Here is a 27307-nt window from a genome sequence, read left to right on the forward strand (position 1 = left end):
GGTTAAGACTTTAACCTATGAGGGGCTTATTGGGGGGTCGGGGGGAGGGGAAGAGAAAGGGAGCCATAATCGAGTTCATGACATAAATTCTTTAGATGAGAAGGTAGCTTTCCTAATAAACCCTTTGACTTCACAAATACCAAATGTTCTATTTATCTAAAGTCAGAAGTTTCTGGTTAGTAAGCGAGCCCATTAGAAAAAGAGTCCTTTTTGAAATTACATGAATGCTGGGCACCCACATGGTAGCTGACTATGGGCCTACAGAGAAAACGCTCTTTTAAATGGCCAGCATTAATTCCAGGAAGTAGCTCCCTATTTTGAAAATCTGTCGCATTATCGCCAATTGCTAGGAAACAAGGGCCAAACATATTTGGTATGTATAGCCCTGATAAGAAAGTGTTTGAACAGTCAGAAAAAGTGTCTCAAATGGCAGCTGGGGTAAGGCAGGTGCCATGTCTCAAATTCCTATGGAAATCAAGAAGGTAAATGGTTGAAGTGAGCCAGGGGATTGGGGCACCTGGAGTCCTCATGCCCTGTCTAAAGGGCTTGTGGAAAGCAGGTGCACTTGCCTGAGCTCCCAACTTCTCAGGAAAAAGCTGGGCATCTGGGTTTTAATGTGAAAATTTCCAGTTTTTAAATGCTGGACAGTAATTCAAATAAAAAACAGCACCATTCTGTGGGCCACATAAAATACAGCTTCAGGAGAGATCGGGCTTGTTTGCTGCTGGTTCTTGCCTCTGGTGTAAAGCCACAGGGAGACCTGGGTTCTAGTCCTGACTTGGCAAGTCGTGTGACTGCACACCCACCTTCTCTGAAGTTCATCTTGAAAAATAAGGCGGCTTTACAGCAGTTTCTTGAAAGTCAGATCTACAACTCTTTTATTCTCTACTGGAGAATATATGTACGTGTGCCTTCTATCTGGCTGATAGAAGAGAAAGTCAGAGAGAGTCAAAGCACCAGAGGAATTTAGTGCGTTTTACAGGGCTGACGATGGAGGGGGCCACATGAGATGGAATGCAGGCTGCCTCTAGGTCAGTGATGGTGAACCTTTTGAGCTCGGCGTGTCAGCATTTTGAAAAACCCGAACTTAACTCTGGTGCCGTGTCACATATAGAAATTTTTTGATCTTTGCAACCATAGTAAAACAAAGACTTACATGTTTGATATTTATTTTATATATTGAAATGCCATTTAACAAAGAAAAATCAACCAAAAAAATGAGTTCACGTGTCACCTCTGACACGCGTGTCGTAGGTTCGCCATCGATGCTCTAGGGGCAGACAGGTGCCCCAGTGACAGCCAGTAAGGAAACCGCAGAAATGAAATTCAACCAATTACCTGAATCAACTTGGAAGTGGAGTCTTCCCAGAGCCTCCACGTATGGACCCAGCCCATCCAGCATTCATGTCAGCCTCGGGAGACCTTGAGCAGAGAACTCAACTGAATGATGTGGGACTTCTGACCTGGAGAACTGTGAGCTAACACACCAGCGCTGCTTTAAGATGCTGCCTGTGGCCGTGACCGGTTTGGCTCAGTGGATAGAGCGTCGGCCTGCAGACTGAGAGGTCCCAGGTTGATTCCGGTCAAGGGCATGTGCCTGGGTTGCGGGCACATCCCCAGTAGGGGGTGTGCAGGAGGCAGCTGATTGATGTTTCTCTCTCATCGATGTTTCTAACTCTCTATCTCTTTCCCTTCCTCTCTGTAACAAATTAATAAAATATATTTAAAAAAAAAAAGATGCTGCCTGTGGCCATTTGTAACACAGACATAGAAAACTAATTCAACTGTCAACTCCAAATGTTGAGAATGTTGTGAAGCAACTGGGACTGGACTGTAAAATGATACAACCACTTTGGAAAATGGTATGAAACTTTCTTATAAGTCAAATGTACGTCTATCTACCCTATGATCTGGCAGTTCACTCCTAGGTCTATACCGAGAGAAATAAAAACATATGTTTATAGAAAGTCTTGTACACTAATATTCATAGTAGCTTTATTCATAATAGCCCCAAACTGGATACAGCCCAAATGTCTATCAACTTGAGAATGGATAAGCAATGAACTACTAATATATGCAACAACAGGGATGAAGTTCAAAACATGCTGAGTAAAAAATACCAACACAAAAGAGTACATACTGTGTTATTGCATTTATAGGAAGGTCTGGAATAGGCAGAACTAACCTGTGGTGAAACAAGTCAGAACAGTGGATGCTCAATCTCATATCCAGCCCCATAACCTCTCCTTTGATTTTCTATCTCTAGAACCTCTCTCGAGAGTTCTCACCTCTTCCCCAGAGCAGTGGCCTGGTTAATTCCACCCCAGGCACTGAGCAAAAGTCACCAAGGCTTCAGGTGTGAACACCTGTAATTTGGTGCTCAGCGTCCCATCCTCACGGTCTGGAGGAAGCTGGGCAGAGGTAATTCATGCTTTCCCGATTTTCACAATTGTCGTGGGATTGTGGAAATTTATTATAAACGGTATGGAAAAGCTCTTGTAACTGCAAAACAGGTATGGTCAGCAGCCTCCCTTCCTGGAAAAGGTTCAGAGAGGAAGTGATTTGCCCGGATGTATGCACTCAATAGCATATCTAAATCCAAAACTGATGGTTTCCCCGCAGCCCTGTAATTTACTGAACGCACAAAGAGAGGACCAGTTCCAGGACTGACCACAAGGGAAGACCCGGCTGGCACTGATCAGAGGATGTGTGTCCTTGGGAGGGTCCTGAAAGCGGCCCCGTCTGCAGGGTCCCCTCCCAATAAGTCAAAGCCAGCTCACCCCTCGCGTTGACTTATTTGTTGAGACCAAGACAGTTTGTTGTCTTTGAGTTTCTGTATCAGGAAACCCCACAGTCACAGAGCTGAGAAGCAGGTTTCCTAGTGAGCACAACAGGCCAATGGATGTCACTGTTGCGCCACAGAAAGAGAATCCCAACCCCTAGGGGACTTTGAACAGTAGCACACTCACTGTTTGGCTTCTTGAACAGGGCTGAGCATACCTGGAACCAAAAGGCAACAGTTTTAAGTGGGATGGTAATTAACAGCCCATTTTTAATTGTCAGAGCTAGTAATGAGCAGGCACATTCAGGTTAGGTTAAGGCAAATCATTCAAATGAAGGCAAACAGCTTTGAACAGAGTGGGTAGCTACAAATTAATGTGTGCGTCATGTCACTTATTAGGGGAAAAGATGACAAAAAAAAATACACAGGCTGCTACTCAGAGTGAGACCTCTCGCCCATTCAGTGGCCAAATATAAACATTTTGCAGTCAAATGCTTTATCCTGAGCTATATCCCTGCCATTCAGCAAAAATATTTTGGAAGGAACTTCTAACCCTCGACCTAATATAAAGATCAAAGGGATAAATATATTTATTAAGCACCCACTATGTGCCAGAAACTGTCAGACTTTCCACAGCTCTTTAAGATGTTATTATTTCCATCTTTCGTATGGGGAAACTGGGGCTTGGCAACACTGAGATGTTTCCAGTTACACAGCCGGTGAGTGACAGCATGGATGCAAGTCCATGTCCACTGGCCTGCAAAGCCCCTGCACTTTCCAATGCGCTCCGGCCGATTCGGTGCAAGCACTCTTTGACTGCTCACTGTGTGACCCTCACCGGAGACACTACAATGAACATGGTGCCATCTTGCCCAAAGAAACGCTAAGGTCTGACATTTCTGGTACAATTCAGAGTGAAGAGAGCTCTTGCTGGGTGCTATGCAACGAAGGGAGAGGTCAGAAGTAATCTCTACAGTGAGATCTGAAGATGGAATAAAATATGGCAGGCAAAGGGAATATAGATCAAGGGTGATTTATCTGGAGGAATCTCCAGTACTTAGACATAAAGAGGAGAAATATTATGGTTACCTGTAGTTTAAACTTAAAGGAGAGAGAGGGAGAGAGGGAGAGAGAAAGAGAGGGAGAGGAACTAGATCTGTTGTTCCACTTATTTATGCATTCATTGGCTGTTTCTTGCATGTGCCCTGACTGGGATCGAACCCACAACCTTGGTGTATTGGGATGACACTCTAACCAACTGAGTTACCAGGCCATAGCCTAAAGAAAAGTGTGGGTTTTTTTATGTGTTCCTTTTCTGTTAATCTTCACCTTAGGATATTTTTCCATTGATTTTTAGGGAGAGTGGAAGAGAGAGGGAAAGACAGAGAGAAACATTGATGTGAGAGAAATACATTGATTGGTTGCCTCCTGCACAAGCCCCGACCAGTGCCCGGGCCTGGGAGGAGCCTGTAACCAAGGTACGTGCCCCAGACCAGAATCGAACCCGGGACCCTTTGGTCCACAGGCTGACATTCTATCCACTGAGCCAAACCAGCTAGGGCAAGTGTGTGTATGTTTTTTTTTTTTTTTTAAAGAAATAATCTGTTTCTTTGAAATTGAACTGAGTATGAACTATAATATTAATAACCTATTGCCCATAGTAGATTCTAAAGAGAAGCATAGTACAGGCCTTGCTTGTGAGAAAAGCAAGCTCTGCTCTGGGAATGGTGAGGCAGCTCTGGTACCACAAACGTACAAGAAATACCTCCACGGGCTGCCTTGCTGTCAGGACCCAAGTGGGGGCAACAGGAATAAGGAGTGAGGGACGCCCCATGATCCCTCACTCTGAGGCCCTGACCCCAAACCAAGGAATCCTGATTTAGCAGGGAGAGAACTGGCCCTTGCAGGGGGCCCTGCTCTGAGTTGCTATCTTATAATTTCATGAGCACAAAATTGTGAAAGTCTCTCCCTTTTCAGTTCTGGTACAAATCCTCACATACACAGGTAACAGAGAGGCGCAGCTGCTGGCAACTGCAGTGCTGTGACTCTTCTAACAGGCCCAGAGCTCTCCCCCCAGCAGTGAAAGAAGGTGATACTGAGAGACAAACACAGTGGCATCCCCTGGCCATCCCTCTGGGCCTCCAGAGCCGCCACAGGTCACAGGCTATAATCATTCTTGCGTTTTCTGACGATGGGAACTGTCACTGTTGTGAGAGAGGCTTAACTGGCCTTTTGGGACACTTCCTTAAAATATAAATAAATTTGCCAACTAATCCTACACTTTGTATCTTGTTTTTTTCTAGGAGCTTTGAAGTCTAGATTTGGAGAAGGAAAGGTTAAGGGAGCAATCCAAGAGAGAAGTAACCGGAATTTCTTTGTGTTTATTTTAATGACACCCATGAGATTCAACCTTTAGCCCAGTGACTATCATCCCCTTTTCCTGCCCAATAGTCATTCTTGGTCTTGGTCATGTTTAATATTTTCAGATAGAAATGACAATAGGACTGGAGGTCCTTTTATTGGCCCAGAACTTAATGATGATGCTCAAAAAAATAAAAATTGCTGAATCATTTATCAAGTATTTGTTATACTTATGTCCTGGGCACTGTGTCTGAAGAGACAAACTGAACATTTAAACAAAGAAGCAGAACAATGGACTGTGGGGCCTTAAGACTTCAGTTGCAGGTGCCTTGAACCTGAAAAGAGACTAACATTGCAGCTCAGGTGGGTGATATTTGCAGGTAATACTAGTTGTAAGCTGCTTCTTTCCCCCTCAACAATTTGGAATGTATGAAAATGATATGTAAATATTGGTGTAATTTTCATTCAAATCAATCATTCCTCCATTCAGTAAATACTGAGCACCTACCAAGCATGAAAAGCCAGTGGTAACCAAATCCACTCCTTTGAATGAACTCATTTTCACAAGTTGAATCCACGCTTAGCCAAAGCCAGGCAGTTGCATAGGGTGGAAGTTAAGACAGTCAAATAGAGCTCAAATCTTGGCCTCTCTATTCACTGTGACCTTGAACTAACCATTTTTTCCCCTCTGAGCTTCAAATTTCTCATTTGCAAAATGGGATAAAGTAGTTGATATGATGGTATAATACAATGGTTGCCCTCACTGAGATTTTCCTATATGCTAGACACCAGAGTGGCACCTTATAACAAGTGCCACAGGCAGTCATCCTGGAATGCTCTCTCTTCTTCGTCTCCCATACCCAAGAGTCACCAGGTCATGACATTTTATCTCTGAAATATTTCTCAAATCTCTCTCCTCTTTCCGTTGTCCTAATTCAGGCCTTCCTAAGTGGGTCTCCTACGTGGGTCTCCCTGCTTTCACGCTTATGTCCCTTAAATCCATTCTCTATCACTAACCAAAGCAATCAGTTTAAACAAAAACATGTAGCTCCCTCACTTACAACCCTTTAATGGCTTCCCACCTCCTAGCATAAAGTACCAGCCCTTAGAACAGCAAACAAGGTCATCTGTCTACCTCTCCAGACTTTTACCATTTCCTGCCCAACACCCAACACATTCTTTGCTTGTTTTCACCTCTGAGTCTTGTGCTTCCCTGTTGCCCATGTAACACTGAATTATGCCTCTGCCCAGTGTTCTCACCTCTGCTTACTTATCTTTTAAGACTCAGGTCAGACTAGGCAAGTCACCAAAGCCTTCCTTCATGCTTCCATCTTCCACTTCCAAATAGGGTCAGGCGCTCTCTATTCTTGACCATTATCATGTGCTCCTAGCTCCTGGGCACAGCTGTTCTGCTGCATTTACCACATTGACTGGTAATATATTTCCCAATAAGTGCTTCTCCCTTACTGGACTCTTCTCCTTGAGGCAAAAACCTTATCTTATTCATCCGTATATCCCATCACCTGGCACAGTGCCTGGCCCACAGCAAGCACCTGGTAAATAGAGAGAGTGAAGGAATGAAGACAGCAATGTGACTCCCCAGCTGATGCTCTTTGCATACACCACACCCCATCTCCAAAATGGCATGTGTCTAGAATGGTGGTTCTCAGCCCCGGGCAGTTTTGCTCCCAGAGACATTTCACAATGTCTGGAGACATTTGGGTTGTCACAATTGGGTGCGGAGGAAGCGTGTCTCTGGTATCTAGTGGGTAGAGGCCAGGGATGCTGCTAAGCATCCTCCAGTGCCCAGGACAGCCCCCCACAACAAAGACTTACTCAGCCCAAAACAGTAATAAGAACCAAGATAGAAAAATCCTGATCTTGAACAGAGACTGGTGCATGGAAGATTCAATACAGGATTCCGAACTCTGGCAGCTTAGTGGCAGTAGTGGCAGAAATGATCACCATGCTTGATATAAACCATGTAATTGTACAGTATACTGTTGAAATTTACTGAGCATTTCTGCATGATATTAACTCATTTTATAGCATCAGATCTAAGGGACTTCAGTTCTACTTTTATAGTTGTATTTTTAAATTTAAAAAAATTGTCACCTGAGGACATGTTTTATTGATTTTTTTAGAGAGAGAGAAAGGGGGAGAGAGAGAGAGAGAGTGAGAGAGAGAAACTTTGATGTGAGAGAGAAACATTGATTGGTTGCCTCCCATACACTCCCTGACCGGGGATCAAACTCACAACCTTTTGGTGTATTGGATGATGCTCCAACCAACTGAGCCACCTGGCCAGGGCCTATAGTTGTATTTTAAATAAAGCAAAGTCCTATTCATGATGCACGGCCCTCTCTTCCCACTTCTCTCTTAACACAAACACATGATATAACTGCTCTAGGCCTGTATCCCTGAACAACCAACTAGAATAACTGGACAATATGGGCAAACCTATATTAGTTCATCAGCTATGGTGTTGAAATACACACACACACACACACACACACACACACACACACACACACACACACGGTGTCCCAAAATTCACGCAAGAAGTAATTTGATAGAAAACACAGGTTTATGATAAAAAATTGTAAATTTTTTATTGATTCATAAAGTATACAGTATAGGGTTATGTATGGAATAGCATATTGGGTAAATGGCCTCCTCGGCTTTGCTAGCACATACGCACTCTTTTGTTGAAATTTTCCATGACCGTTTTGCACAAATGCGGCTGAATTTCGATGAGGCTCATTTTCATCTTGATGGCTTGGTTAACCGACAAAATTGTCGCATTTGGGGTTCAGAAAGTCCACGAGTGATTGTTGAGAAACAAATGCAGCCACATCGTGTCACTGTTTGGTGTAGATTTTGGGCTGGAGGCATCCTCGGACCAGTCTTCTTCGAAAATGCGGCTGCTCAGGCAATAACAAAAGAGTGCGCATGTGCCAGCAAAGCCATGGAGGCCATTTACCCGATATGCTATTCCATACCTAACCCTATACTGTATACTTTATGAATCAATAAAAAATTTACAATTTTTAATTATAAACCTGTGTTTTCTATCAAAATTACTTCTTGCGTGAATTTTGGGACTATATATATATTCAAATGTATTTCTTATCCTGCATGAACTCATTCCAGGGAGGCCAGGCCTTCCTGGAATCATAAGAAAATATAAAGATTAAAACTTTTAAGCTGCCAGGTGAGTTTTTAATTAGCCATTTGACATCACACAGCTGAGGCATTTGCCTTTGACATGACACACTGGCTGACCTACTTCTCGGGGGCCTCAAAGTCCCATCGACTATGCATAACATGTTCATATTGGGCAATTATTTCCTTCTATGCATATTCAGCCACCTAGTGTTTGGACATGGGGTGCATGGTGAAGCAGCCTGCCTAGAGATATCAAAACCAGGACACAAGCTCTGAATTTACCACAGTGACCCTTGCCTATAATTCAGCTATATGACCCCCTGTCTGAACTCTGAGGCAAATTTATGATCAGTTTCTCCTGGTTATCTTCAGCTCCTCTTTCAGTTGCCCTTTTATCAGTCCAGATGTCTTTTGCTTTTGAGAAGAGCCATCTTTCTTGTCTTAGCAACTCCCCTTTCTCTTTACCTAGCTTGAATTATTAAACTACTAAAGCTGACTGCCAGTACTGGGTATACATTTGCCTCTGCTTAATACACATGGGCACGGAAGTGGCTATATACTTTCTTTTTGTAAATTTAACACTTAATTCATCGTAGACTATGTAACTCATCCTAGGATATCCAAGCTGAGGCATCCTAAGCCCTTTGAGGTAGCTTTGAGTCCTAATATAAGTAGGAACAGCCTGCTTATTATGGCAAACCTCTTCATTATTCTAAAATAATGTTTTTAGCCACCATTGAAACCACAGTGAGATTGAAGTTCAGAGGGAGTGAAATTGGACAGTGAAACTTCCTTTGCCAGTGCCCTGATTTGCTTGATAGATAACCAATGTTCAAAAGTGGTGGTTTATGACGGGGAATTTCCCATTGGCTACACTGCCATTAAACACATTTTAAAAGAGTTCAAGCAAATTTGTAATGAGGAGGCTGCTGCTAGTTGTGCCAAGGGTGTAGTGCTTCTTGGCTTGGGCAATTAGTTCAATTACAATTTAAACAGAAAGAAAAATGCAGCCTTAGCCTGCTCTTAGGTTTCCTGATGGCTTGTCAGCCACCGACTCAACTATTCTCTATGGCAGAGGCAATGCCCATTGGTGTGCAGGCGCAGCGGGAAACCTCATCCCTTTCTAAGCCCAGGAGTTCCCTAACTTCTACCTTATTATTGGGTGGTGTTATAGACTGAATGTTTATGTTCCCCCAAATGTATATGTTGCAGCCCTTACTCCCAGTGTGGCTATAGTTGGAGATGGAGGCCTCTACAGAATTAATTAAAATTAAACAAGGTCATAAGGGTGGGACCCTGATTTAAACCACTTTGTGTCCCTTTTAAGAAAGGGACATTTAAGCTCATGTTCTGTCTCTCTCTGCACACTTTTACATGCACCCACAAAAAGCCATGTGAGGTCATAATGAGAAGACAGCCACTGTAAGCCAGGAAGTGAGTTCTCACCAGAAATTGAACCCTGCTGGAGCCTTGATCTTGGACTTTCCAGCCTCCAGAACTGTGGAAAAATAAATTTCTGTTGCTTAAGCCACCCAGTCTGTGGCCTAATGTTAAGGTAGACTGAGCTAATACAAATGGTGATTATAAACTGTATTAAGGAGTAAGCAACCTAACAAGGTTATAATAATTAACATCACAGCAATCACCTAACAATACTCACTGTGTGCATCACACATCATCAAAATGCTACATTTTAGAAACTAAGAAAACAGTTCCACTTACAAAAGAATAAAATACCTAAGAATAAATTTAACCAAGGGGGTGAAAGACCCGGGCACTGAAAACTGGAAGACATTGATGAAAGATACTGGGCAACACCAACAAATGGACGGATGTTGTGTGCTCATGGATTGGAAGGATTAATATTGTTAAAATGTCCACACTATCCAAAGCAATCTACAGCAAGCATGTCAAACTCAAAGGCTAACACAGGCCAAATAAACAAGGTTTAAGTTTATGTGGGCTGCAAAAAAACAAAAGCTTCAATTTTCATAGAAATGTAGGTTTATTTCATTTGAGACATGCTGAATACAAAGGGCTGAAATGAATGAGTATTCTACACTAATAAAAGAGAAAAATGTTAATTGGCGTACAGCGATACCCTTTTCATTGGCTAATCAGGGCTATATGCAAATTAACTGCCAACAAGATGGCGGTTAATTTGCATATGTAGGCACAATGCAGGGAGGCGAAAGGGAAAGCAGGAAGAAGCCCCCTGCCACTGACAGTGATCGGAAACCCAGCGGGGAGCTAAGAGCTGGGGGGCAGGGCAAAGGCCCTGCCCCCCAGCCATGATCGGAGAATCAGGTGCCTTTTCCGCCCTGGCCAGTGACAGCAGGAAGTAGAGGTGGAGCCAGCGATGGGAGCTGGGCACGGTCGAAGCTGGCAGTCCCAGGAGTTAGGGGCCCCTTGCCTGGGCCTAAAGCGGAGCCCACGATCGCGGGGCCGCTGCAGCTGTGGGTCCCCACTGCCCAGGCCGACGCATCAGTCAGAGGCATCCTGCAGGAGCAGGGGCGGAGCCCGCGCGATCGCGGCGCCCCCCGCTGCCACTGTAGGTTCCCACTGCTCGGGCTGGACGCCTAGGCCAGAGGCGTCAGGCCTGGGCAAGGGGCCGATACTGCGATTGGAGGGTGATGGGGGTCAACGCCTGAGGGCTCCCAGTATGTGAGAGGGGGCAGGCTGGGCTGAGGGACACCCCCGCCCCACCCAGTGCACGAATTTCGTGCACCAGGCCCCTAGTTGTTAATATAAAATAATAGAACATTGTAATAAAAATTAATATTTTTCTTGAACATTAACTTACCAGACACTGAATAACTGCACAAATTAGTAAGTGTAACGCAAATAAACCTATTTTTCTTGTTCTCTGAAAGCGAAATATTTCCTGTTGCGCACACCAAACAAGTCAATCCAAGACTAATGAGCGGCAATGGGCTGCTAAAATATTCGCTGCTGGTATTAGTGGAGAGAAATGGTACGCCTGCGTGTAAGGCGCATAAGGGAAATGAATGCAACACGATTATAGTAATCAGTCATTAGCGAACACTGTAGTTTGTTATTAATAATTATGTATAACAGGATATTGGAAAAATTAATTTACAAAATTTTATTAAAACGTTTCTTACATACCGTTATATTGGCTGGGCCACAAAAATTGTTGTTGCCCGCATGTGGCCCGCAGGCTGCGAGTTTGACATGCTTGATCTACAGAATCAATGTGATATCTATAAAAATTCCAGTGTGATTCTTTATAGAATTAGAACAAACAATTCTAAAATTTGTATGGAACACAAAAGACCCCGAATAGCCAAAACAATCTTGAAAAGAAAAAAGCTTAAGGCATCCACTTCCAGATTTCAAACTATATTATAAAGCTATAGTAATCAAAACAGTGTAGCATTAGCATAAAAACTGACACATAGATCAATGGAACAGAGTAAAGAGCCCAGAAATAAACTCATACATATAATGATCAATTAATTTATGACAAAGGAGTCAAAAATATACCATGAGAAAAGGATAGTCTCTTCAATAAATGTTGATGAGAAAATTGGGCAGCCACATGCAAAATATATAAAGAACTCATATAACTCAATATGGGGGGAGGGGGACAAAAATGAGCAATCTGATTTAAAAATTGACAGAGGACCTGGATAAGCATTATTTTCCATGGATAAGCAAAGAAGATATACAAATGACCAAGAGGTACATGAAAAAGTGCTCAATATCACAATCATCAGGGAAATGCAAATGAAATACTGGACTATCACCTCACATCTGTTAGAATGGCTGTTATAAGAAAGACAAGAAATAACAAGTGTTGGCAAGGATGTGAAGAAAAGGGAACTGTTGTGCACTGTTAGTGGGGTTGTAAATTGGCACAGTCACTATGGAAAACAGTATGGAGGTTCCTCAAAAAATTAAAAATAGAACTACAACATGATCCAACAATTCCACCTCTGGGTATTTATTCAAAGGAAATGAAATCATTATCTTGAAAAGACATCTGCACCCCCATGTCCATTGCAGCATTATTTACAATAGCCAAGACATGGAAATAACCTGTGTCTATCAACAGATGAATGGGTAAGGAAGATCACACACACACACACACACACACACACACACACACACACACACTGGAATACTAGTTGGCCATAAAAAGAAGGCAATCCTGCCATTGTGAACACATGGATGGACCTGAGGACATTATGCTAATGAAAAAAAAAAGCCAGACAAAGACAAATATTGCATGTTCCTACTTATATTTGGAATCTAAAAAAAAAATCCCAAATCGAGCTCATAGATTCAGATAACAGATTGGTGGTTGCCAGAGACTGAGGGTGGGAAGGAATGGTGGGGGAAGAGGGTGAAGGTGATAAAATGTACAAATTTCCAAAGTTGTAAGATAACTAAATCCTGGGATGTAATGCACAGCATAGTGACTATAATTAACAACACTGTGTAGTATATTTGAAAGTTGTTTAAAGAGTACATCTTAAAAAAACTATTCACAATAAAAAATTTTAAGAGTATGTATGGTGATGGATGTTAACTAAACTTATTATGGTTATCATTTCATGACATAAACATATATCAAGTCACTCTTGTACACCTAAAACTAGTACAATACTATATGTCAACTGTATCTCAAATTTTTAAAATGCTAGATTTTAACTCAGGGACAATTTTATAGCAAATGAGAAATTAATTATAAATCAGTCCTAGATATACACGATTTCAGTATCTTTCTGGATTGTTTTTATCTAATTTGGGAGAAAAGCTAGCTTATCTTTTATGACATAATCTCAAATTTCTGTAACACATTTTCCCAAAAAAGTTCAAAGGACTTTGCTCCAGACTTCTCACTGGTTTTGAGTGAAGTCCCAGGTTCTAGGAAAAGGCTGATTCCATTGCCTGATTTTTCATTAAAAATCATTTTGCTTTCTCTTAGTGTTTGATGAGAGAAGCAGCGCTTTGATTTGGGGATCTTTTTAAAAATGACTTTGTTCTTTTTTAATCCCAACTGCTCCAGGCATCATTAGCTCCTTTTAATAGAAGTTTCAATTTCCTTTTATCCCTTTGAGCATGGGTTCCAATACCCTCAAAGCAGCACCTGTTAATTGGCCTGGAAGAGGTCACCCTGCTAAGACGAGGAAACCATCTCACATGTCTTACAAAGTCCGTGTACGTCTTTGGGATCAGAAGGGGATGGATTCATCCCACAGCAAATGTTTAGGTGGCATGTGATTATATTTTCAACATAATTACTATATAATTACATGTACTCACTCTTATCCAGCACATTCTCTGCTATAATTAGTTGGCCTTTATTTAAAATTCATCTTTAAGATTTTTGTCCTCCTTTTTTAATTTAGTTAATGGTTGAGGGGCAGTGTTATTTTTGACAGTAGTTTCTTTGTATGTCGTAATTTTTGGTGCTATTCCCCTATACAGGTTCGCAATCACGTGCTTTTTTAGGAAATGACACAAGGGACTCTAAAGTAGTCTCCCACCTTCACATACTCCCTATCACACATTGCTTTGCCTATTCTAGCAGTAATTTCTCCAGAGAAGTCTAAAGTGTATATAAAGCTTCCACTACATGGATACAGTTTTTAATCAAAGAAATTTTTTTGAGGGAAACCTGTTCTATTTATTAATTTACTTTCTTCTAGTGTTACACAAACTAATCTGGATCTGGAGTGGGTACTTCACTGCTTCAGTGGAAGAGGGAAGTAGTAAACCTTTCAAGACAATCTACAAGAATTCACAGAAATGTGACTCCATCTAGTCAGCAGTAAGGAGGAGGGAGGCTAGGGAGGCTGCTAAAAAAACCAAAAAACCCCCAAACAAACCACACACATGTACTCTTTCCGGGCTAATTATCCACTTCAAAGAATCACTCGTAAGAAAATATTCTACAATATCTCATGGTTTATTTTTAAGACATTTTAAAGAAACCGCAATATCTGGTAGCTCAGGAGTTATCACTTAGAACTTGTGAAAAGTCAAGCACTGTTATTGTCACACAATTTCTGTCTCATAGACAGACCATGGGTAAATATTATTATTAAAAATGGCATCTCCCAAAGATGCTACAATACACTAAATGAAAAATCTAGGCCCATAGTTTTCTTTTTCCTACAGCATTGCTTGACGATATTATTTCTTTACACACTTTCCAGAATCAACTCCGTTCATTTCCCGTTCTTTTGAAGAACTGGGTGAAATCCTAAGTTTAGCACATCTGATAGAAGTAGACCATCAAGAGAAAGGTAAGTGATTGCCCTCATTCAGTCTTTCCTGAAGCACTGGGTGTGTTCTGTGTTAGATGTCACCCCTCTGAGAGTGATATGGACAATTTAGAACAGAATCAAGGGAGAAGGACCTTAACAGCCCAGGACTCTAGATTAAGACATGGGAATAACAGGTGAAGGGGTTACAGACTAATCCGGAAAGGAGAGGTGTGGCAAGCAATGCCCGCTGTCCTCAGAAAGTTAGAAGGTAGTGAAGTGGGAAAATCATTCAGTGTTGTCTGTTTGGTCCAAGGAAGATGAAAGGATGAAGTTATGAGAAAGCAGATGACAGAGTTAATAGAAAGAAGAACATTACCATAATTTTAAAAAGTTCAGGACATAAAATAGTCTGCTTTTGAATCAGGGAGTTCACTTTCCTTGATGGGGCTGGTTGACCATTTTAGGGGACTGTGTGAGCACATGTAGGACAAGAACTAAAATTTTCATTTCTCTCCTTACCTTGAAGTTTTATGAAAACGCCTACCTTGGAGAGAAATGATTTGAAGCAACAAAATTAGGTACAAACAAATAATTCAAATATTAATGATTAGAAGGGTCTAGGACTAGAAGATTATCTTGTATGCTTTGGTATAGGTTTTCCCAACACAAAGCTAAGAAAAGGGTTACTTTATTCCATTAGAAGAGACTGTATGTAAAACAAGTCCAGTTCACTTAGACAAAAGCCAAAGTCTTTAAAGGATGCTCCACTAGGTTGTTTATCTATACTCATGTACTTAAATAGGCTCTTCGGAAATTTCTGTGTGGGTTGTCCTGAGTGGAGAGACACAGCCCTTCGCAGCCATCGTATTGCCCACCTGGAATGTGGAGAACTCCACTTCGCCCACGGAACTTTTGGCCATGCTCCCTCCATGGCCTCCTTCAGCAGTAGAGATTCTAAATGAAGTTTGAGTCCTAGCAGGCATCCTCTGGGGCAGTTGAGAGGTGGTGGGTCAAACTCTAGGCTAACTAGTGACCTGGGGGAGGGCGTGGAGAGAGACAGCAGAAGGGAAGGTGCTTCTTCAGACAAGTCCTGCTTTTTTGGTGGCTGGTATCTGTGAAGTGTGACGTAAAGAGAAGCAGCAGAGCTCATCTTAATTGACTAACATGTATTCTGCAGTGGCCCTCAACATGGTGCCGTGGAGAGCACTCCACATTATTCAGTTTAGGTAAAAGAGGTAAAGATAGTACGGTGCTAAATATACAGGCTCTGGAGTCAAAGAGCCAGGGTTCAAGTGCTGACTTTCTAATTTCTAACAGTATGAATTTGAACAAGTAAGTTATTTAACCCCTCTAGGCCTCAATCTCTCAACTATAAAGGGGCTAGGAATAGTTGCTGGCTCATAGTGAGTACCAGATAAATGCTGGCTTCTATTATTTTGACAGAAACAGAAAACTGAATCCCACTTGAGCTTGTGTCTCCTTGAGTCCTGTCCAAGACACAAAAGGAACAAAAGTGGCATTGAGGTAAGAATCTAGGTCACGTCAAACCTGTTGCTCTGCCGATTGGAAAAGAACATGAATCCAGACTGGGTCATGCTGAAAGTGAAAGTGAATCCCATACAGCCTTTAAAGGAAATAAAACTGTATGTCCCGATAGGGAAAGGTATCCAAAATATACTCAGTGAAAAAGCATGTCATGAAACAGTATGATCACCTTAGGGAAAAAGGATTGTTAATATAAATTATGATAATATGTCAGCATGCATAAAAGAGTTAGAAAATTTCCACCCAACAATGGATAATGATTTGGGGGCAATTAAGATTGCATGGGTAGTCACTATATATTTGTTATATATTTTTTTAATTGATTAGAGAGAGAGAGAGAGAGATCGAGATCTGTCATTCCATTTAGTTATACATTCATTGGCTGATTCTTGTATGTGTCCTGACTAGGGATGGAATTGGCAACCTTAGTGCATCAGGACCACACTCTAACCAACTGAAGTACTCAGTCAGGGCTATAGCTGTTATTTCTGTAATATTTAAATTATTATAAAATGAATATTATTAATTTTTAAATTAAGAAAATCAATGTTTAAAAGAAATAGCATATTATCCCTTTATCGATTTTAAATTTTACTGTATAGTGGTCACCTTAAACTGGAGTAGGGTATCCTATATAATAAAAGCATAATATGTAAACTGACCGAACGGCGAAATGACTGGTTGCTATGATGTGCACTGACCACCAGGGGGCAAACACTCAACACAGGAGCTGCCCCCTGGTGGTCAGTGCGCTCTCACAGGGGGAGTGCCACTCAGCCAGAAAATGGGCTCATGGCTGGTGAGTGCAGTGGCAGTGGCAGGAGTTTCTCCCGCCTCTGCTGCAGGCAGGCAGTAAGAAACAAGGGGTCCCAGACTTCAAGAGCCCGGACTGTGAGAGGGATGTCTGCCTGCCTGCTTAGGCCCGATCCCCCCTCAGGCCTAAGCTGGCAGGCAGACATCCCCTGAGGGGTCCCAGACTGTGAGAGGGGGCAGGCCGGGCTGAGGGACCTTCCCCCTCTCCCCCATCCCCAGTGCATGAATCTCGTGCACCGGGCCTCTAGTTCATAACGATGATAGATAAGCTGAACAGGAAATGTTTCCCTGTTCTCTTTTGGGAATGATAACACATATCACATTTTAGAGTCTCTTTCATCACACCATAAATCCTCCCATGAACCTGGTGATGTGGGTGTTTGTGGCTAAGACTTTGAGCTGTGCAGCATTACATCCAGGTTTGATTCCTGGCTCCATGTCTTACTAACAGTATGACCTTGGGCAAGTTTCTTAATCTCTCTGTGCCTCAGTTAATTTATCTTTCAAAGGGACCTACTATTAGTACTTCAAAGGGGTGCAACGAAGATGAACTATGATACTTTTTGTAACACTCTTAGAATAGTGACTAAGCACTAAATAAAAAGTTTAGCCATCATTATTTTAATCTTCACTTAGAGAAAACTATGGATACAAATGATACATTTATCATAAAACCCCAGAATCCTGACATTCATTCCCACTACCACCTTCCTAAGACCAGAATTTTTATCACTTAACTCGCAGATTGTTGCTATACCTTTACACACAGGCTCCTTGCTTCTGGTACCTTGTGCTCCAACCTATCTTGCCTGCGCTTGTGGGATTCAGCTCTTTTGAGCTTTTCTTTTATCACTTACATCTTGTCTTAAATGGCTTCAGTGGTTTCCCATCATCAAAGTTTAAATTACAAACATTTTCATTTGTCCTTTCACACACTGGCCTCATCCTGCCTTTCTTAGATGTGACACAGCATTTCAGACTTGAGTCCTCTGCTTCAGCCACACTGGTCCGCTCACTGTTCCTAATTCTGAGCACCTCCCCCTTCCCTCCAATTATGAGTCTTTGTCTCAGGTGATTGCCCACTCCTCTCTCTAATACCATCATCTCAAGATCCCAGTGAGTAAAGCCGCCTGACTACTCAAATCCACAGTCACTTTATTTTGAATTCCTAGATGTATCCAACATCCTCATCCAAGCTCTCATTTGAGACTCAATTATAATCACCGAGGCTGGTATCCTATGTAAATTCAACAAGCATTTATTGAGCAGGTTTTGGAGATGAAGAGACAAAGTCCGTGCCCTCATTGAGCTCATGTTCTATTAGAAGAAACAGAAAGTAAACAAATAATTGCTTGGCCATGGCTGGCTACATGCTTTGTCAGAGGTATATACAAGGCCCAGCAGTGGCCCAAAGACAGAAACAACCACAAAGAAACAAATCAACATTAAGGGCATGAAATGTGTGGCTTCCCTTTCCCTCACTTAACCAAGGCTGACTTTCCTCTGGCTGACCAAAAACATGGAGCTGGAGCTGAAATATTTTAAGATCCTGTCCTACTTAAGCTCCTAAAATAACAGGCTCTGACTGGTTTCCCCTCTCTAGCACCAGTCTCTCCCTGGTGTATATTTCTTCTACTTAGTTGGCCTCTATCTGCCTGGTTATTTGTTTAAAATGTGAACCAACTGGTCAGGTACAGTAATCTAATTCTGCATTTGGTTCGAGGCCAATGCATTGAGGGCATTCAATAAATAATGGTGCCTGGTGTGCCTTTCCTAGATTCTGGCTGCATATGTCTGATGTGAAGCTGGGATCCTAGGAGGCAAGCTCAAGAGACAGTGGATGGAGGGTAGTGGAGCTCTGGAGGCCACAGAGGCAAACGTGCTTTGCCTGCCTGCCCCGGAGATCACACAGATCACACACCCGTGCTGGGCTTGCTGCAGCGACGCTGACCGCATGCAAATGTTCCTCTCCTGAGTCGGTTTGGGTGTGACCTCCTTCCTGACGTGGTATCCCCAGATTCAATCTGGGTAAAAGTACATCAAGGCTTCCTCCCTATGGGCACCCAGGCCTGTGTTTACTTGCCTTCATTAAGGAAAGTCTCCTTCCTGTGAGTGGGTGGTTTGGGAGAGGTGAGGTGAGGCAGGAGTGGTCTAGGATTATAGGAACTTTCCCAAGGGAGGAAGAGCAGAGAGAAGACAGGGACTCCCTTCACATGAAATTTCGTGGACAACGTGTATCCACCGTTCCACCCATCCATTCAGCCACCTTCTTTACCCACCCTGTGATAGGCAGGAAGGCTTCAAAGATGAATATTACAGGACCTGGCTCCTGGGAGATAATAAATATTTGCTGCATTAATGATTCAAGTTTGTGCACTAGCTTTACCTGGATGATTATTCCCTACTGGAGGACACCCTGCACTTTCCATATGACAGATATAATCTAGCATATTTCAGCCCATAGTTTACAGAGGCATAAAAAGAATATTACAGCATAGTTCCTATTTTTGGACTTAGATCCCAATTTTCTCATTTTCAACCTTTTCCGCTTCTGTCTTCTGCCAGTCTACATTTATGTGTCCACTGTCCGACCCAGTGTTTGGTCTCTCCTGGATGCATAACGATTCAAATACAGATTGCTTTCAGGCAACACTGGCGGTTTCCACTTAGCCTCTAGCTCTTTCTTCTAAGCTGCATTGTTAGACAGCAAGGGGTTGGAGGGAAGTCAAGGGAGCTGGCTCCCAGTTTGAGCTAGATCACCTGGTTTGGGGGCAATCTGGCCTTCCTGACTGCATCTCCCATTCTCCATCTGTAGAATGGCAATGATGCCAACTGGCCCAGAGATACAGCAAGGGTTGGTGAGCTCATAGCTGGAAAGGATGATGTATCCAAGAACAAAGCAATATGATGAGGTGAAACTCTGATTTTATGGCCCATCAATACCAAGCCTCATACTGTTTCTGGCTTTTCTGCTTCTGTGATTTTGGCACATGACTTCCAAGGAAGAGGACTGAACAATGAGCATGACTCGTCTTCTCAGACACAGACTCCCATATATAGACTGGATTTGGCACAAGTAAGAACACCCGGTTGTAGCTGGCTGCTAATCAAACACGGCCCGCAGGTGAGCAAGAAGAACACCTGGTTTGGAGAAGCCCTTCTGAAGCAGGAGAGCATTTTTAAAGTGTCACTCAAAGCTGGAGTCAATTAAACTACAAGTTTGAAGAGAAATCATGTTATAAAAGGAGAAACCAATCTTTATGCTTAAGGATGCAGAAACTTTGCAGATTATAGCTACCCTCTCCTGTAACCCTTCCCCCCCGCCCCCCCCTCCGGCAAAAGAGAACATTCCCTCCACCCGTCCTCCCTCCCCCATACACACACACCAATGAATTGCTCTTTTCCCCTACTGAGTGTACAAAACAAATTCTTTGTGGAGGTTTCTCTATAAGAAAATTCCCCTTTATATCTGTTTGTAATAATCTTTAAGCTGACAAATATGTTAGTAACGTACACAAAACGGCAGCTAAAACCCAAACCAAACCCTACTCTCATAAGCAGAATAGAAAATGGCAAACCAATGCCCAGTAAAGTATGGATAACTGTAATTGAATTTACGTTGTAATTTTCAAACATAAGAATGAGCAAACAGATATTGTGTATATTTAAAAACAAAGAAACTTGCCAGAAATAAGATTCTCTTAGAGAAAATGCTGTCTAACCTCAGAATCAGCCTCGAGGTTGCCAGAAGATGCACTCAACAAGCACTTTCAACCTACCTAATGGAGGCAGTAAAAGTAATGAACACCACGTTACTGCCCGCACATCTGCCACTTCTCCCCAGAAGCCCTCCTGCAGGAATACCGGCTAGTGGGAAGCACAGGCCAACGCCGCCCCCACTTACAGACTTTGTTGCCTTCTCCAGCTTTGAGTCCCAAGCCTGGGGAGAATCAGAGCCAGGCAGCCGCTCTTGCTTAGCACCATCTCCAAGCCAGGCCAGCAGCAAGACTGGTGTGAGAGAGGAGGACAGCCCAGAGGGAAGTGGAAGAGGCTCTTACTCACCATCCACTCAGGGCTGGCACTGATTATAAAAACAACAGAACTCCCCTATGCAGGGGCACCTCCCAGCCACCTTGCCTCATCACCAATTTGCAGTAATAGGCTCTGCTGTAGGCATGAAAGGGAAGGGAGCTGGACATGGCGAAAAGGCCAAGAGGCAGAAAACAAATAGGAGCCCCCAAGCACTCCTCAGAGAAGCATTCATTTTGGGGGGGGCGCCTTGTGATACCAGGGGCTCCTCAGAAAAACATACATCCCTCAAGCGTAGGGACCATGGAGTTAGTCACACAGAGATTTGTTGGGTACTCAGAGAACAGTGACAGGTGTTGGAGTTGGTGTGAATGTGAATTGGTGCAGTCACTAAGGAAAACAGTATGGATGGTCCTCAGAAAATTAAGACTAGAGCTACCATATGACCCAGCAATCCCTCTTCTCGCTATCTACCTGAAAAATTTGAAAACACTTATTTGTAAAAATATATGTACCTCAATGTTCACTAAGCATTATTTGTAGTAGCTTACACAGGGAAACAACGTAAGTGTCCTTTGATGGATGGTTGGAGAAAATGTTGTGATGTCTGCACACAATGGAATACTACTTAGCCTTAAAAAGATAAAATTTTTCCATTTACAACAACCTGGATTGCTCTTGAGAGTATTATGCTAAGTGAAATAAGTCGGACAGTAAAGGACAACAACCATGTGATTTCACTCGTGGGCTATAAAACAAAAAGTAACTAACAAAACAAACAAAAACAGACAACAGAATGGAGAAGGGGTGGTTGGAGGACCAAGAGGGGTCATGGATATGGTGATGGAAGTTTAGACTTTGGGTGGTAAACACATAATAAAATATACAAATTTAGTATTATAATATTGAATTCTAATTTATATGTTATTAACCAATGTTACCCCAATATATTTGATTTAAAAAGTGTCTTCCTATAGCTAGAGCCGGCTGCCTTCTTAGGGTTGCCATAATTTGGGACCCAAGTTATGGTAGTTTCTGAGACCCCCTCAAAGATCTGGATTTTGGCTACTTCAAAGGTATTGCCTTACAAATACGTGTGTGGGATGATAATTCTCTCTCTTCCCTCTCCCTTCCCCAAGATCACTCCAGTTTCTACAGAGAAGGTTTATAGGTCCATGGGAGTTCTGAGTTGGTCTGTGTCATTTATAACCTAATACCCTTCTCCCTATGAGGTTAGATCACTTTAAGGGCTGGCAAAAGCTTTAGAGTCTTCAGAGTAGTAAATACACCCCTTTTCTGTGTGTGTGTGTGTGTGTGTGTGTGTGTGTGTGTGTGTGTGTGTGTTGTTGTTGTTGTTGTTATTGTTCATCCTCACCCAAGGATATTTTTTCCATTGATTTTTAGTGAGAGTGGAAGGGAGGGGGAGGGACAAAGAGAGAGGAACATCAATGTAAGAGAGACACATCAATTGGTTGCCTCCTCACCCGCTGGGGATCGAGCCTGCAGACGTGGTACATGCTCTTGACCAGAACTGAATCCAGGACCCTTTAGTGTGCAGGCGGATGCTCTATCCACTGAGCAAAACCAGCTAGGGCGACACACCACCTTTCATGATCTGATCCATGGAGAACTGATTCCCTAGGGTCAGACTGCAGGGGAAGCACAGATAGAAGGGATCACTTCATTTGTCCTTTTTAATTTGCTATTTTTTAAAAAATCAGCTATGTGGCCTTATTCCTGAAGGTAATTTTAAAGCTTTGCAGATGAAGACTCGGAAGAAAATGAGAAAGGAGGGTCTTCATGGATGACTCATGCTATTTAAAGTGTTGAATCCACTTGACCTTGTCCCATTGCATGCTAGGTAATTTACCTTTAACTAGGTCCTTTGAAAGAAGATTTTGGTGAAGTACATTATTTATTTGTTTAATTCAACATTTATTCCCAGAATATAAAGGCAACTCATGTGTGGAAAACACTAACAACCAATCAACCAAACATCTACCATCTCTTTTTAGGAGTAAATATACACATGTCATATCAGACAATTCATTTCTGAAGTTTCGGTATATTCAGTGCTATTAAAAAAAAATTAGAATGGACAAAAGTAGTGCTTTCAGTCTCCTGTTGACTCACCTAACAGGCTTGGCAAAAGCTTTCTTTGACCTCTGCAAGATGACAGCCTCTTAGATGTCCAGCTCCCAGTCACTCCACCCACATTCTAATCCCAGTGTGGGTTCGGTGGTGCTGCCTAGTTTCCCTGAGCTATCCGGATGCCATTCATTGCAGAGATTCAGTCATTAAATCCTGCCAGACCTGACCTGGAGACCTGGGAGGGGAAAGGCATTATAGACGAGGTGCCAACCCAGAACCTGGCATACTCCCTTTCAAGGCCCAACACACCTGGACTCAGCCAGGCTCCAGTCCTTCGTTTTGACTCATGATCCTAGACCTAGTGATGAGGGTGTTTCCCCAAAGCAAGCAATTGAAAAGATTTTTGTCTTTCCTCTCACTGAGGACAATCCCACAACTTCTACATCTTGGGCTCATTCTTCGAACACATAGATTTGTCATTCAGGATAGAACTTTCTTTCCTAGTTTGTTTCTCCTTCAGCAAGACTCTCATTGCCCAGAGGAGCCAGTGACTGTGAGGCTGCCATCAGCTTCTAAAGCTTCTATACACCTGAGTATATCCTTCTCCTCAAAATAATATCCCATCCATAGAGGCTTAGAGGAGAAAGGAAACACTGAATTTCACACAAGAAAAAGAAGCCCTTCCTTCTATATATAATGGTTCTTCTGTTGCCCTCAGTTTTTGCTACCAAGGTTCCATTCCCGATTACATCACCAGGGTGAGGCCAAGTCCTCAATCTTTATTCTTTTCATCAAACATACAAAAACCAATGCAAAACAGACAGGCTTTGCGTATTGATTCTGCAAGTATTTTGGTTCAACCCCTCCAGGCCTATCTTTCCATGACATAGTATGCCAACTCAGCACTGTGATGTTTTCCCTTTTTTGAAAACTCCTCGTTAAATAAAAGTGTATATTATAGAACTATCTTTTCTCCCATCCAGGAATGAATTAAAAGACTATTACTCTTGAGAAATTATAGGCAAATAAGATTGCTAGGCACATTGGGAAAACTGACTTAAAATTAGTAGTGACTTCAGGGATGAAGAAAAAGCCTGCTCTGAGTCCCTACCTATATTTTATATGAAAGTAGCTACACAGGATGTCCATTAAATAATTACCAACTTGTTCCCCTTGGGTTCTTAATGGTTGGGGTACATTTTAAATGGGTAGGCATGTGTTTATGTTTTTGTACTGTGAAGACTGTCAAGTTATTTTAAGATAGCTGGATGTTCCTTCAAATATTTATCACATGGCACTTAGAACAAAGTAATGAAGAGCATCTTGAAGTTTCAGAATGTCTACAGAAGAAAACAAGCTTCTAATAAAATAAAGGGGACATCAATTACACAGTCGGCTCACTTATGAAATATACTCAGGGCAAGAAGAGTTCCAAGACATCATCTTGAAGAAATGGATTTAGCAGCATGAGAAGTGGGTAGTCCCAATTCTTAGTTGTGCAGAGTGTATAACCAACAGAATAGGTTGGGATACCAGAAGAACTTTCATGCCAGGCATCAGGGCCAATGCCCACAGATTCTACACAGGACATTGGTGGGCTGAGTCTCACTGATGTTGAGACTCAGGATTGATCTGATAGTTCAAACCAAATGCCAGAAGCCTCCCTGAGGTTCTACTTTGCATTTTTGACAACCTGAAGATCCAGAGGACCCCATGTCTTCAGTTGCTCCTGTGATGGAGGAGCCATCATTCCTTTGAGCACTTAAGTTTACTCTGCTCCAAAAAAAAAATCAAAAAAAAAAATCAGGAGTATACGGAGGGGAAAGATTGTTGAAGGATGGCCAGCAATAACTCTGATGACAGTCTAAGGGTGGGTAGGTACTTTAGAAAGATTGTTCCATTTCTCCAGAGGTCTTTTATACCTGGTCTAGGCAGGATGGAAGTCTTGTGTTAGAGTTCCAGGATTCCAGGCCTGACTGTCCCTGCATCAAGCTGTAGAAATGGTTTCATCAAGGAATTAGATGCCACCATTTCCTTTGTGACCAGCTCATGTCAGGTCCCACACAGAAGAGGGAAGCAGCAGGTCCCCCTGGAGAAGAGAGAGTACTTTTCCTTCTTAAAGGGAAGGTTGTAATCTCAGAAATACGGGTGATTAGTTAGTGAGTGGTCCTTGAGTCAGCAAAAGCTGGGGTGACTACACAATGACCATATTGCTGTGAAGATACACAGTCGGAGGTAGGTTGGCCGAGATGGTCCAGTGAAGACGCTCTTCTACCTTTACCTAGATAACTTTGAAGACATTTAATCTGTAGTCTTTCAGGCCTCCTGACAGGTAATCATGAAGACAGGAATTATTATTAGAATATCAGCTCAGTAGGGACAGAGGTTTTGGTCTCTCCCACAACAACCCCCTCTCCCTGCTGCATCCTCAACATTCAGAATAGTGCCTCGCACATAGTCGGTGCTCAGTGTTTGTGAAGTGACTATAAGAATGCTAGTGAAGCTGTTCTCAGGAAAGGGTGTGGAATTGTCATAACAAGAGTATTAAAGGAATCATGGCCTGTCCATTCTATTTTTTGTTCTAGCGTTTGCATGTATATGTGTCAACATAGTTCAATACACTTCTATAAAAGTCACATGAACACCTGTCCTGATTATATAATACACAGTTTACTTTTTAAAAACTTGGAAAATAAAAATGTCAGCCTTTAAAAAATAACTTAACACTCACACATACAAAATATGGTTGGAGATTGTCTTTAATCATTTTGGAGTTTGAGGATGGCTCCTCTTTTTGCAACTTTGCAGATGAAGAGCTTAAAATTTGATAAATTATCAACCTAATGAGGCTTCTAACTCCTCTAGCCAGTTATTAGCTGTCAGGAAATGATCGTTGTTACTTAATTATAAGATGAAACTAAACATTGAGAAATGTTGAAAGTGATCTGATTGGCCACTATTCCAAGGACTAATTCCACAGGCATGCCCTCTTACATACCAATTAAAGCTGCATCACCCATAATAAAATGGTGCGTGCCCTTGGCTGTGTTCTATGTTGTCATTTTCAGATCAGAACAACAAAAACAATTGCAGTCTAGGGCACTTCCTGGGCACCAATGACTGCGAGGCTTTTCTAACTTATAGGATAAGGATTCCGCCTACGGGCTTATCACTCGTTAGGAAATGCCCTTATTTTCACTTAGACCACACCCAAAAATTAAGAGTCAGGATTTTCCCCCCTCCTTCTTTATTTTTAAATTGAATTTATTGGGGTGACATTGGTTAATAAAACCATACAGGTTTCTAGTTACAATTGTATAACACATCATCTGCACACTGCATCATGTGCTCACCACCCAAATTGTCTTTCTGTCCCCATTTGTCCCTCCTTTGCCCTCCTCTACCTCTCCCCCCCCCCTTTCCCTTTAGCAATCACCATACTGTTGTCTGTGTCTGTTGTTGTTGTTTTTTTCTTAATCCCTTCACCTTTTTCTCTCTGCTCCCCAACCCCTCTCCCCTCCGACAGCTGTCAGTCTGTTCTCTGTATCTATGAGTCTGTTTCTATTTTGCTAGTTTATTTTGTTCATTAGATTCCACATATAAGTGAAATCATATGGTGTTTGTCTTTCTCTGACTGGCTTATTTCACTTAGCATAATACTCTCCAGGTCCATCCGTGCTGTCACAAAAGGTAAAGATAATAAAAGCAACCGGCCAGGGAGAAAAATACCAAAGAGCTTCCCAATAGGAAAATGTATATGCATGGCATCGGATTTGATTTTGAGGGGCAGTTTATCAACAGGGTGAAATGGGTGTTGGAGGGAGAACGCTGAGTGATGCATAGGACTAGCACTGTCTACGTGCAGGGCTACTGGTATATAGATTTTAAAAAATTAAGACACGGTTCTCAGGATAAGTTTTTCATTCCTAGCTTGATTATGCAATTTTGTACCAACACTGGTTTTATCGCTATCACCTACTTCTCCTTTCTGGATTCTCCTTGCTATGTGCCTCAAGATAAAGGCGATTGGTTAAATGGCAGGAGCCTGGAGCGCGAAGGCTGTCTAAATTTCAATCCCAAACTGCCATGTAAGCATGGTTTTTGGTATTTGGTGAGAAGGAAAAGAGAAATAACATTTAAAAATTTGCTGAAATACAAGCATTTCCCATCTCAAGTGTACACTGTGTTGCAAGATTTTAATTATAAATTACCTGGATTGTAGAGAAGGCCATGTGACCTTATAGAAAAAGGGATTAGGATAGCCTCTATCACCTGAGGT

General features: G+C 42.2%; 1 protein-coding gene across 7 annotated transcripts in view; it reads right to left on the reverse strand.

The window, feature by feature from the left end:
* SHROOM3 (shroom family member 3) overlaps nt 1-27307 on the reverse strand; it is a 283531-nt gene that overhangs the window by 94515 nt on the left and 161709 nt on the right. Inside the window, exon 2 of one of the 7 annotated variants that reach the window (XM_059667987.1) lies at nt 22422-22586. The exons of 5 other annotated variants lie outside the window; for them this stretch is intronic. Coding sequence is in view for 1 of the 2 variants with exons in the window: in XM_059667943.1 (XP_059523926.1) it covers nt 20813-20892 (80 nt within the window). In the remaining variant the exon portion in view is untranslated. Of the gene's footprint in view, nt 1-20812; nt 20908-22421; nt 22587-27307 lie in introns of those variants that run through there. One more of the 7 variants, XM_059667943.1, reaches the window with a different exon arrangement.

This window comes from Myotis daubentonii, chromosome 1, assembly GCF_963259705.1.
Source record: "Myotis daubentonii chromosome 1, mMyoDau2.1, whole genome shotgun sequence".
In the NCBI taxonomy this organism is placed as follows: Eukaryota; Metazoa; Chordata; class Mammalia; order Chiroptera; family Vespertilionidae; genus Myotis; species Myotis daubentonii.